The sequence below is a fragment of the Salvelinus sp. IW2-2015 genome, linkage group LG9 (assembly GCF_002910315.2).
Source record: "Salvelinus sp. IW2-2015 linkage group LG9, ASM291031v2, whole genome shotgun sequence".
In the NCBI taxonomy this organism is placed as follows: Eukaryota; Metazoa; Chordata; class Actinopteri; order Salmoniformes; family Salmonidae; genus Salvelinus; species Salvelinus sp. IW2-2015.
Window position 1 is genome coordinate 11933583 of NC_036849.1, and position 13379 is coordinate 11946961.

A 13379-nucleotide genomic window follows, 5' to 3' on the forward strand; every position below is an offset into this window, starting at 1 on the left:
ACACACACAGGGAACCTAGACATTTCAAACTGAAAAACATTTTATTTTTCAAATCAATCAGATTAAGGGCTAGATTCAATTCGTATTGCGGAAGTACAGTGCTATAGCACGATTAAAATGTAAAGGCCATGTTCCCGTGTTCGTGGAGACTGCATTCACAGTAAACGCTGCATAGGCCTACTGTATGTCAGCTCAATTTGAAATTATCTTTCAATTTCAATGACACTATAGTGCTGAACTTCTGCGATTATGGATTGAGTCGAGCCCCAAGTCTTCAAATCAAAAAAATAATTACCATGATTCAAATTTCCAACCATTTTAATTTGCTTAAACTACCAACATACCATCAGTATAGAAAATATGGGTAACACTTTAATTGACACCCAGCGTCATAACACGTTATGACACGGTCATAACCATGTCATAATATGTCACAACAGCTGACAACTTGTCATAGCCTGTTTTAGTTGGTCATAACACTGTCATGACATATATTGCGTTATTTTATGGCTGGTTATGACATCTACATATGTGTCAAAACCCACAAAACCTACCACAAGGCAAAACATTGCATTACACCATAGCCTATGTGTATGTAACAGTATGTTTATGTATATATTTTTATTTTATTTACCAGGTTAAATTATCATTGTAATTGCGCACATTCCATTACACTATAGTCTACGTGTACAGTACCAGTCAAAAGTTTGGACACACCTACTCATTCCAGGGGTTTTCTTTATTTTTACTATTTTCTACATTGTAGAATAATAGTGAAGACATCAAAACTATGAAATAACACATATGGAATCATGTAGTAACCAAAAAAGGGTTAAACAAATCAAAATATATTTTATATTTGAGATTCTTCAAAATAGCCACCCTTTGCCTTGATAGCTTTGCACTCTTGGCATTCTCTCAACCAGCTTCAAGGGGTAGTCACCTGGATTGCATTTCATTTCAGGTGTGCCTTGTAAAAAGTTCATTTGTGGAATTTCTTTCCTTTTTAATGAGTTTGGGCCAATCAGTTGTGTTGTGACAAGGTAGGGGAGGTATACAGAAGATAGCCCTATTTGGTAAAAGACCAAGTCCATATTATGGCAAGAACAGCTCAAATAAGCAAAGAGAAACAGTCCAACATTACTTTAAGACATGAATGTCAGTCAATACAGAAAAATACGTTTCTTCAAGTGCAGTCTCAAAAGGAAGAGTTACCTCTGCTTCATTAGTTAACTGCACCTCAGATTTCTGCCCAAATAAATGCTTCACAGTCCAAGTAACAGACATCTCAACATAAACTGTTCAGAGGACACAGCGTGAATCAGGCCTTCATGGTCGAATTGCTGCAAAGAAACCACTACTAAAGGACATCTATAAGAAGGGACTTACTTGGGCAAAGAAACACAAGCAATGGACATTAGACCGGTGGAAATCTGTCCTTTGGTCTCATGTGTCCAAATTTGAGATTTTCGTTCCAACCACTGTGCCTTTGTGAAACGCAGAGTAGGTGAACGGATGATCTCTGCATGTGTGGGTCCCACCTTGAAGCATGGAGGAGGTGGTGTGATGGTGTGGGGGTGCTTTGCTGGTGATACTGTCTGTGATTTATTTAGAATTCAAGGCACACTTAACAAGCATGGCTACCACAACATTCTGCAGCAATACGCCATCACATGTGGTTTGCGCTTAGTAGGACTATCATTTGTTTTTCAATAGGACAATGACCCAACACACCTCCAGGCTGTGTAAGGGGTATTTGACCAAGGAGTGATGGAGTGCTGCATCAGATGACCTGGCCTCCACAATCACCTGACCTCAACCCAATTGAGATGGTTTGGGATGAGTTGGACCACAGAGTGAAGAAAAAGCAGCCAACACGTGCTCAGCATATGTGGAAACTACTTCAAGATCGTTGGAAAAGCATTCCAGGTGAAGCTGGTTGAGAGAATGCCAAGTGTGTGCAAAGCTGTCATCAAGGCAAAGGGTGGCTTTTTTGAAGAATCTAAAATGTATACACTTTAATTGATTACTACATGATTCCATGTGTCATTTCATAGTTGTGATGTCTTCACTATTATTGTACAATGTAGAAAATAGTAAAAAATAAAAACCCTTGAAAAGGTAGGCATGTCCAGACTTTTGACTGGTACTGTATGTTTATGATGTACTGTATATATATTTTATATTTACCATGTTAAATGATCATTGTAATTGTGCACACATTGACATCAGACATGCACCTACCCCCATGCTCGGTTGCTGATGAATGCAGGAGCAGGACAAGACACCCTCCTTTTGACTGATATAAGGGCATGTACGTGATAGGCCTATCTGGCTTGTGTGATAATATGGTCATAATGCTTCTTGACAGTGTCATAAAGTGTATTTTCTTAGTCCAAGTAAAATAAAACAGGATGGTCCTAAATCTTCATTACTGTCATAAGGTAAATTCACCAATTTGTAAGTCTCTCTGGATAAGAGCGTCTGCTAAATGACTTAAATGTAAATGTAAATAGAAAATACTCTACAAGTTATTAAAACGTTTATTAAAAAATACATGACTAAACAAAAACAAAGGATTTAAAGAGAAACTTTCAAATGAAAGGACATTTCTTGGCAGGGAAAAAACTAATTTGAATAAATGTGGGTTTTGACACTCTTATGTAGTTGTCATAACCAGCGATAAAATAACACAATGTCACAACCGGTGTAAATATATGCGTCATGACAGTATTATAACAGGTTATGACCGTATCATAATGTGTTAACACTGGGTGTCAAGTAGTGTTACCAAAATAATAAAAAAAATCTATAAAAAATGGTCAGTGAGTTTGACTCGTTGCTTCTACAACGATTCTCAGCAGCACAGTTCATAACAGCATTGAAAATTAACACAAAAACGGGTGACAAATATTTTGGAGAGTTCCTACAGTAGCATTCTGCAAATCTCAGTCAAGTCCACATCACTCCAAATACACAATGCCTCCGTGTTGCCCTTAGCAAAGCAGCTACACATGAGTAGTTTTCAGTTAACACGGTTTGGCTTTTCAGTCAAAAATAAATCATTGTTGTTAGTATTGATAACGGCCTCTCTTTCCTCCATGACCCCAACCAACGCCACCTCCTACTCCACCCCCTCCTCGCCAGCCACCCTTACCCCCTCCCCAACTACCACCCCCTCCCCAACTACCACCACCTCCCCAACTACCACCACCTCCTCGACCACCACCACCACGGCCGCCAAACCCTCCGTCTTGTCTCTTCTGCCAGGCTGGCATCTCAGGGAGGGGGGCATCTATCTCAGAGGGCCGACCACCGCGATCTGGCACCCTCCCCATCAGGATCTATAGAAGTGAAATACAATGGTAGGTCAATGACAGGACAATGGCTGGGGACCATGGACCCTCATTTGGTCAGTTATAGTGCTTTGTCCTAAAGACTCAACACTTTTGTACACTCAGACATTTGCACACAATGAACTTTGGGTCACATTCCACAGTACCTTATTGACGGCACAGGCAGTATTCTCTCTGCTTGAGCCACTGCTGGTCTTCACCACATTGCAGATGTCCTCCCTGGCTGCCAGCAGGTGAGCCATGCCCACAGACGACATCTGGGCCAGGGAGTGTCTCTTAGGCTGGTAGGCCCTGGCCATACAGTCAACTCTCTCCTAACAGAAAATGGGTAGTTTGTTGAGCATAGGACGTGCACAATGAGATTCTTCATAGAAAGCAGAAAGGGTGTAGCCTGCCGATTAAGGACAGTATCACTAGTAGCACTGTGCCCTGATGAGGAAAGGGTGTCACTTTAGACCAGGGATGTGCAGATGGCGTCACACCCCCTTTTGTTGGCCTGAAGATCAATCCCCCCCCCCTCAAAAGTTTGGACACACCTACTCTTTCAAGGGTGTGGTTAAGAGAATGCTAAGAGTGTGCAAAGCTGTCATCAAGGCGAAGGAGGGCTACTTTGAAGAATCTAAAATATATTTTGATTTGTTGAACACTTTTTTGGTTACTACATGATTCCGTGTGTGTTATTTCATAGTTTTGATGTCTTCACTATTATTCTACAATGTAGAAAATAGTACAAATAAAGTGAGTAGGTGTGTCCAAACTGTTGACTGGTAGTGCAAGTATTCAGACCCTTTACTCAGTACTTTGTTGAAGCACCTTTGGCAGTGATTGCAGCCTCGAGTTCTTGGGTATGACCCTACAAGCTTGGCACACCTGTATTTGGGGAGTTTCTCCCATTTTTCTCTGCAGATCATCTCAAGCTCAAGTTAGATGGGGAGCGTCGCTGCACAGCTATTTTCAGGTCTCTCCAGAGGTGTTAGATCGGGTTCAAGTCCGGGCTCTGGCTGGGCCACTCAAGGACATTCAGAGACTTGTCCCGAAGCCACTCCTGCGTTGTCTTGACTGTGTGCTTAGGGTCGTTGTCCTGATGGAAGGTGAACCTTCACCCCAGTCTGAGGCCCTGAGCACTCTGGAGCAGGTTTTCATCAAGCATCTCTCTGTGCTTTGCTCCGTTCATCTTTCCCTCAGTCCTCCAGTTGTAGAAACTTCTCAAGGATGATCAATGCACTTGAGTGTGCACTTGAGCTCAATTTCAAGTTTCATAGCAAAGGGTCTGAATACTTACTTTTATTTATTTGCAAAAAAACTTCACTTTGTCATTATGGGGTATTGTGATGTCATTATGGGGTATTGTGTGTAGATTGATGAGGACATTGTTTTATTTAAGACATTTTAGAATAAGTCTATAACGTAACAACATTTGGGAAAATGTATTAGCCCATTTAAGCTAACATTTTGTAGATTGTTAAGTTAGCTGGCTGCGGTATTATCTAAACTTGTAGTAATCATGGTCAAATTACTGACTGGGGGGGCACCATTGGTTTTGTTAGTCACGGTCACTCAGATATAATAAAACTGCAAACATTTTTCTCCATCCTTTAGCAAAATGTGTATAATTGCAGTCAATTAGTTATAACATTTCAAAATCTTCTCTCCACCCCATGGCAAAGTGTAGAATTGCAGAAACTTGCTTTAAATCTAACATTTTCTCTACACACCATGGCAAAATGTGTAAAATTACAGGAAATTAAGTGGAAAACATGCTTTTTTTTGTTCTTGCCGCTGTTAAGAGGGGGCCGTTAAAAATGCTTTGCTCACAAGGCATGGGGGGTAGCAGCAATTTTGCCTAGGGCCCCCAATAGGCTAGGGCCGGCTCTGACTGCATGTGTGGGTATGCCTTCCGATTTTGTGGCCCCCACCCCAATCAAAGTTGCACATGCCTGCTTTAGACTATTGAGATGCACCCAAAGACTCCACCTGCCTTGGCTCTGTCTGACCAGCCGAAAGACTGCACAGTGACGTCCAGACGTTTGATCAGCAGCCTCCGCCGACACTCATACTGTGAGGACAGGACCGTGTTGATCTGCTCCAGCCTTTCCTGTGGATACAGACAAGGCCCAGAGTCAATGGACACACTTGACATCCCCTCATGTCTTTGCAGGAATTATGAATTTTGCCTGCACGAAAAAGGGTGAAAGTCTGAATGCAGTCTGCTTACCCACTGTTCACTGTCGAGAGTGTTCTTCAGCACTGGCTTTCCAATGTGATCCTTTGGAAGCTCTTGAAGCACTGCGTTTATCTGGAAATACAGATATACAATGCATTTGTTGAATACAAAGATAATGATACAATCAAAGGCTATGCATTCGGCACTTTCTCACAGACTTTCTATTGGGTTAATTAAGGCCATTTTTGCAGCTTTGGTATTCCAGACCTGAGCCTAGGGAGGAAGTATCGGGTGTGCAAGACTAACTTAGACACACCTTTTGTTCTATCCTGGAGAACAGCTCTACTACTTCCTGCTCTCTTGGCAGTGGGAGCTTCAGTGTTTCACAGATTGCCTGGAGATCGTTTCGGTCTTTGTGTTGTTTGTCCTCAACAAGTCGGCTCTTCACTATCTGTGCAGCTTGTACCTCTGAGCCTAAAAACACTGCAGAATAAAGATATGAGCCACAGGCAAAAATCGCATTAATGTAAAATGGAAACTGTAAAATATATGTCAGAACCATGGCAGATCAGCAACACACCAAAAGGGTATCATAACATGATGGTACTCAGACCAGTTTTCTGAACAAATGTTCACTTCAGTACTTACATACTAGCTTTAGATGGTCTTTTTTATTCTGCAGCCCTCCCTGTAGAATCCCGGAGACAAGGCCTTGATAGGGGCACTCCAACTCCTTCAGCATACCACTCATCTCCAACTGAAGGCCATCAGTATCACCTAAACACAACGTTTCAACATGAAATGCACACACCAGTAGAAATCCACTTTTTCGAGCTGAAAGACGATGGCCAGAGCTTACACATGATGTTGCACAACAATTTAAGTCAATAAATCCGAGTTGTAGTCAAAGTATGATATATTTGAGCTTGAAGTGACAAATCTGAACTGACCACTTCGTGGAAATCCGTGAATGTGGTGTCTTTTCCTATGATATTACATACAAATTATTTTCAGCCTACATTTCGTTTCAGGGCTAGGTTTTATTTTAATGTTACCACCCACCAGTTACCACCCACCAGCATGGCATTGTTTAATAATCAGAAACAGCTGTATAACTCTTTGTATAACTGTATAACTCTGTATAACTCTTTGCGGCTGAGATGAGCCAATAAGCAGTGTTGTGTTGGAGACCACCTAAATCGAGACCGATTCCAGACCAAGACCGGAGCAAATCGAGTCCGAGCCAAGAACGGAGGGGGGAGCCGAGACCGATTCAAGACCGAGAGGGGTCCGAGACCAATTCAAGGCCGAGAGGGGTCCGAGACCAATTCAAGACCGAGAGGGGTCCGAGACCAATTCAAGACCATGATTGTAATTTTGGGTCTTTGAGTGTCAAATAACACTATTTGACGTGTCAAAAAAGCTTGTTCACCAATCAGGACCTGAATATGACTACACGTCAAATAATAATTTAACGCGTTAATACATTTTTTAGGTAGTTACTACACATTGACTACACTTGTATTTCATATGTCACAACGATTCAGCGATACGTACGCTATGATGCTGGTAAAGTTGTCTCTCGCACTGACAGTGCTGGTCATAAAAATAAGATAGCTAGTTCATGGATGTAAATAACGTAGTTCTTCCCCAAAAACATAGCAAAACAACAATCTGTTTCAGTAACTATAGTTAGTTAGCTAACTAAACTCAGCAAAAAGAAAAAAAAGAAACATCCCTTTTTCAGGACCCTGTCTTTCAAAGATAATTCGTAAAAATCCAAATAACTTCACAGATATTCATTGTAAAGAGTTTAAACACTGTTTCCCATGCTTGTTCAATGAACCATAAACAATTCATTAACATGCACCTGTGGAACGGTCGTTAAGACACGAACAGCTTACAGACGGTAGGCAATTAAGGTCACAGTTATGAAAACTTAAGACACTAAAGAGGCCTTTCTACTGACTCTGAAAAACACCAAAAGAAAGATGCCCAGGGTACCTGCTCATCTGCGTGAATGTGCCTTATGCCTTCTTGCAGCATGCCTGAGGACTGCAGATGTGGCCAGGGCAATAAATTGCAATGTCCGTAATGTGAGACGATAAGACAGCACTACAGGGAGACAGGACGTACAGCTGAACGTCCTCGCAGTGGTAGACCACGTGCAACAACACCTGCACAGGATCGGTACTTCTGAACATCACACCTGCTGGACAGGTACAGGATGGCAACAACAACTGCCTGAGTTACACCAGGAACGCACAATCCCTCCATCAGTGCTCAGACTCTCAGCCTATTGCAGACAGTCTGAGCACTGATGGAGGGATTGTAGGCCTGTTGTAAGGCAGGTCCTCACCAAACATCACCACCAACAACGTCGCCTATGGGCACAAACCCACTGTCGCTGGACCAGACAGGACTGGCAAAAAGTGCTCTTCACTGACGAGTCGCGGTTGTGTCTCACCAGGGGTGAAGGTCGGATTCGCGTTTATCGTCGAAGGAATGAGCGTTACACCGAGGCCTGTACTCTGGAGCGGGATCGATTTGGAGGTGGAGGGTCCGTCATGGTCTGGGGCGGTGTCACAGCATCATGGGACTGAGCTTGTTGTCATTGCAGGCAATCTCAACGCTGTGAGTTACAGGGAAGACATCCTCCTCCCTCATGTGGTACCCTTCCTGCAGGCTCATCCTGACATGACCCTCCAGCATGACAATGCCACCAGCCATACTGCTCGTTCTGTGTCTGATTTCCTGCAAGACAGGAATGTCAGTGTTCTGCCATGGCCAGCGAAGAGCCCGGATCTCAATCCCATTGAYCARYTCTGGGACCTGTTGGATCGGAGGGTGAGGGCTAGGGCCATTCCCCCCAGAAATGTCKGGGAACMTGCAGGTGCCTTGGTGGAAGAGTGGGGTAACATCTCACAGCAAGAACTGGCAAATCTGGTGCAGTCCATAAGGAGGAGATGCACTGCAGTACTTAATGCAGCTGGTGGTCACACCAGATAGTGACTGTTACTTTTGATTTTGATCCCCCTTTTTTTCGGGGCCCCTTTTTTCCTTTTTTTTAGTCACATGTCTGTGGAACTTGTTCAGTTTATATCTCAGTTGTTGAATCTTATGTTCATACAAATATTTACACATGTTAAGTTTGCTGAAAATAAACGCAGTTGACAGTGAGAGGATCTTAATTTTATATAGTTTATATAGCTTGGTGTCATCATCTAAAATAACCTTCATTTATAGGACAGGTCTTATTTGGATAATGGTGGTCAGACCCATCTGTGAAGCTAGCCACAATAAGGATTAGCCACAAGTGGATTTTGTGGTTAGTCTTCAAAAAAATTATTATACTATTTGTATTCATTTGCATCCCTGTCAATGACATACTTTTATTTGAAGGCAAACCGCAAATTCCACTATTGTGGCTAGCTTCACAACACATAACCCGGTCCGGTCGAGCCTCACTAGCCAGATGAAACTAGCTGGCTGCTTATAACGTTAGTTTTGTGCAACTGGGTTAAGTTGCTGGCTAGCTATTTATTTTCATGAACTGTAGTTCAATTTCAATAGGCGAACAACAAGTTGCAACCTAGGTAATACTTACAAGAATTCCTAAATCATTGCTAAGAATAATGAAAATTACTGCAGTTTCTACTGGTCATTGTTTTCAGGCTGGTTGTATTGGTGCTATCTAGGTACCAAGCTAAAGCTAGAAGTTGCGGTCAAACAAATGATGCTTTATTACCAAAGCGGTATTGTAAACACATCATTCGTGGCCGGTGTTTGCAGACTTTTGTACAGCTTTGACAGTGCTACTGTATCTTTTTTGACACGCATAGACCCAAACGGCGTTCCATAGTATGCATGTCGTGAAGCTAACAGCAGTGACGCTATTACTGTGTAACTCCAGTAGGGCAACATCTGAAAAATAGTGCACTTGGTAGTGTGTACCGGAGCCCGACAAGTCAGCGAAAGCCAACATCACCCACGACAGAGAAAGGTTGATTGTCAAGGGCAATGAATTCCATTATCTTGGCGTTAATGGATTTCGCCTTTCAGTTGTCTCACTGAAATTGTCTTACTCTTTCAAATGACTGCTCGACTTCTTGACTGCTCGAGCCACACAGCAGACATTGTGGGCTAGGTTAAAAATGCTGCGTTGCATGTGCAGCGCAACATTTTACGTTGCGTCATTACGTCATGTACCTACGTTATATAGGTATGCACGGTAGCTTTGACATAGGTTTTTAACATCGCCGTTAAACAAGACATCGGGTGCGATACCGATGTTGGCATGTTTAGCTAAAATTTGTCCGATTCCGATATATTGTGTATTCCTAGTTTTTACCAAACGAACTACATAACATGGTAATAATTTATTTGAATGGTAGATCTCTATTGATAAACTGGGTAAATCAAGTTGTAACCTAGGCCTATTCACACATGACTGCAGATTTAATAGGAGTGTGTGCATGCATTGCATCCATTTGGGACTTATTTTATTGTACTGATCAACAACATTTACAGTCGGAAGTTTACATAAACTTAAGTTGGAGTCATTAAAACTCGTTTTTCAACCACTCCACAAATTTCTTGTTAACAAACTGTAGTTTTGGCAAGTCGGTTAGGACATCTACTTTGTGCATGACTAGTAATTTTACCAACACTTGTTTACAGACAGATTATTTCACTGTATCACAATTCCAGTGGGTCAGAAGTTTACATACACTAAGTTGACTGTGCCTTTAAACAGCTTGGAAAATTCCAGAAAATGATGTCATGGCTTTAGAAGCTTCTGATAAGCTAATTGACCTAATTTGAGTCAATTGGAGGTGTACCTGTGGATGTATTTCAAGGCCTACCTTCAAACTCAGTGCCTCTTTGCTTGACATCATGGTAAAATCAAAAGAAATCAGCCAAGACCTAAGAAAATAATTGTAGACCTCCACAAGTCTGGTTCATCCTTGGGAGCAATTTCCAAACGCTTGAAGGTACCACGTTCATCTGTACAAACAATAGTACGCAAGTATAAACATCATGAGACCACGGAGCCTTCATACCTCTCAGGAAGGAGACGTGTTCTGTCTCCTAGAGGTGAACGTACTTTGGTGCGAAAAGTGCAAATCTATCCCAGAACAACAAAGGACCTTGTGAAGATGCTGAAGGAAACAGGTACAAAAGTATCTATATCCACAGTAAAACAAGTCCTATATCGACATTACCTGAAAGGCCGCTCGGCAAGGAAGAAGCCACTGCTCCAAAACCGCCATAAAAAAGCCAGACCACGGTTTGTAACTGCACATGGGGACAAAGATCGTACTTTTTGGAGAAATTTCTTCTGGTCTGATGAAACAAAAATAGAACTGTTTGGCCATAATGACCATCGTTATGTTTGGAGGAAAAAGGGGGTGACTCGCAAGCCGAAGAACACCATCCCAGCCGTGAAGCACGGGGGTGGCAGAATCATGTTGTGGGGGTGCTTGTTGCAGGATGGACTGGTGCACTTCACAAAATAGATGGCATCATGAGGCTGGAAAATTATGTGGATATATTGAAGTAACATCTCAAGACATCAGTCAGGAAGTTAAAGCTTGGTCGCAAATGGGTCTTCCAAATGGACAATGACCGCAAGCATACATCCAGAGTTGTGGCAATGGCTTAAGGACAACAAAGTCAAGGTATTGGAGTGGCCATCACAAAGCCATGACCTCAATCCCATAGAAATGTTGTTGACGGAACTGAAAAAGCGTATGCAAGTAAGGAGGCCTACAAACCTGACTCAGTTACACCCGCTCTATCAGGAGGAATGGGCCAAAATTGACCCAATTTATTGCGGGAAGCTTGTGGAAGGCTACCCGAAACGTTTGACCCAAGTTAAACAATTTAAAGGCCATGCCACCAAACACTAATTGAGTGTAAACTTCTGACCCACTGGGAATGTGATGAAAGAAATAAAAGCTGAAATAAATCATTCTCTCTACTATTATTCTGACATTTCACATTCTTAAAATAAAGTGGTGATCTTAACTGACCAAAGACAGGGAATTTTTACTTGGATTAAATGTCAAGAATTGTGAAAAACTGAGTTTAAATGTATTTGGCTAAGGTGTATGTAAACTTCTGACTTCAACTGTACATAGAAATAGCTAAATTTAAAACAGCAATGACGTCATTCATGGGGCGAGAGGGGGGGGGGGGTGGCACGGAGTCAGTTTGCAGAGGCAATAGATCATCTTTGGGAGAGAAGTCAGGAGGGACTGATTAAGTGAATTAATAAAGTTTTGGTGGCAATCAGCTTTGAAATCAGTGTATTTTGCATTATGGTTTGCACAAAGTACCAGGGTAGTGAATTGATGATAGCTTCAGCTGTAAGCCAACAAGATAGCTGTGCAGAGACGATAAACAAGCTATTTTCAGGCAAAGTGTGGCTCAAACATAAAATCTATTTAGATTTGTTTAACACTTTTTTGTTTACTACATGATTCCATGTGTTATTTCATAGCTTTGAAGTCTACACTATTATTCTACAAAGTAGAAAATAGTCAAAATAAAGAAAAACCCTTGACATAGTTGGTGTGTACAAACCTTTGACTGGTATTGTACATACAGAGAAATTATATTGACCACACAGGATTTTGTAATAATAAAATTGGTATATAAACTCCCCATCACATTTCCCCAAGCCCAACATGTCTCCGTCCAACCCCCCATATACATTTTTTGCTGCAGTGCTGCCTGCCAGCAGTAATCGTGAGAGATTCAATAAACTGTCATTGTTAAGTAACATAGTAGATGCAGTGAACAGATGGGAGCTGTGAGTTGATGGTTCGGATTACGGGATGCCAAGGTCATATTTTCTGATATTCTGGTCCAGTTAAAGGGTTGTTCAGATTCACTTAGATCTGTGGACCATACTTTCGGTCAGAATATGAGCTTTTCAAAAGTTGTTTATATATTATAGAGATAGAGTTATAAATTCCATCATTAGATGGTTTGGTAGTTGGGTTTCCCCAAGGGACTCCATAGGCCAGCATAGCTGACCTAAGTTTTAAATATAGAAAAAAGGAGTTGCCTGGTAATGTGCATGTGTCTTTCAAATCTTGGAGTGTGCAAAGCTGTCATCAAGGCAAAAGGTGGCTACTTTGAAGAATCTCTCATTTAAATTATTTTGATTATTTAAACACTTTTTTGGTTTCTACATGAGTGTTATGTGTTACCCCCGTCAAGACCCAGGGTCTCAAGCTTAATGAGGAGTTTGGAGGGTACTATGGTGTTGAATATTGAGCTGTAGGCAATGAACAGCATTCTTACATAGGTATTCCTCTTGTCCACTACCCTATCCCATCTGGACAAAAGGAATTCATTGACTACATTAGCTAGCAAGATATGGTTAGCATTATAGTTAGCTATATAAGGTTAGCATGCTAGCTACACTGACAGCGCCCTATTTGTTGGTGTTTATCAATTACACTTGGAAATGTCCACACCCAATTCGTGAAGTAGTCTTCGTCATTCTTCGGAGGTGGAACCTAAACGTGCATTTCCTCTCTAGGACAAGAAACTACATCTAAATAGTGGTGCCAACTTCCTCTGGGGGGGGGGGTTCCTTTAACATGGCAATCACTAAAATATGAAATAACTGGAGACGTTGGTTGTTTTCAACCTAATCTACTCATGTTCGCATAAGCCGATTCATGGACCTTCTATATCCGGGTTGCATCCGGTTAACACGGCTCAACTTCGCAAGCACTCAGTGCACACAGGGAGCAGCACTGACGTCCTCATGTCATCCAAAAACATGGGAGACATTGGATGAATATAAAAATTGTATATCTTTGGCTGTGAATGACGGGGGG

General features: G+C 41.8%; 1 protein-coding gene across 2 annotated transcripts in view; it reads right to left on the reverse strand.

The window, feature by feature from the left end:
- Nucleotides 1-2525: 2525 nt before the first annotated feature.
- The window catches only part of fam98b (family with sequence similarity 98 member B), an 11766-nt gene continuing 912 nt past the window's right edge, over nucleotides 2526-13379 (reverse strand). The window contains exons 3-9 of one of the 2 annotated variants that reach the window (XM_023994244.2): nucleotides 6169-6297; nucleotides 5837-6003; nucleotides 5572-5652; nucleotides 5335-5451; nucleotides 3503-3670; nucleotides 3197-3344; nucleotides 2526-3160 (exon numbers count right to left, since the gene is read on the reverse strand). In XM_023994244.2, the coding sequence (XP_023850012.1) occupies nucleotides 3072-3160; nucleotides 3197-3344; nucleotides 3503-3670; nucleotides 5335-5451; nucleotides 5572-5652; nucleotides 5837-6003; nucleotides 6169-6297 (899 nt within the window). In that variant the 3' untranslated portion in view covers nucleotides 2526-3071. Of the gene's footprint in view, nucleotides 3345-3502; nucleotides 3671-5334; nucleotides 5452-5571; nucleotides 5653-5836; nucleotides 6004-6168; nucleotides 6298-13379 lie in introns of both variants that reach the window. The other variant, XM_070445135.1, reaches the window with a different exon arrangement.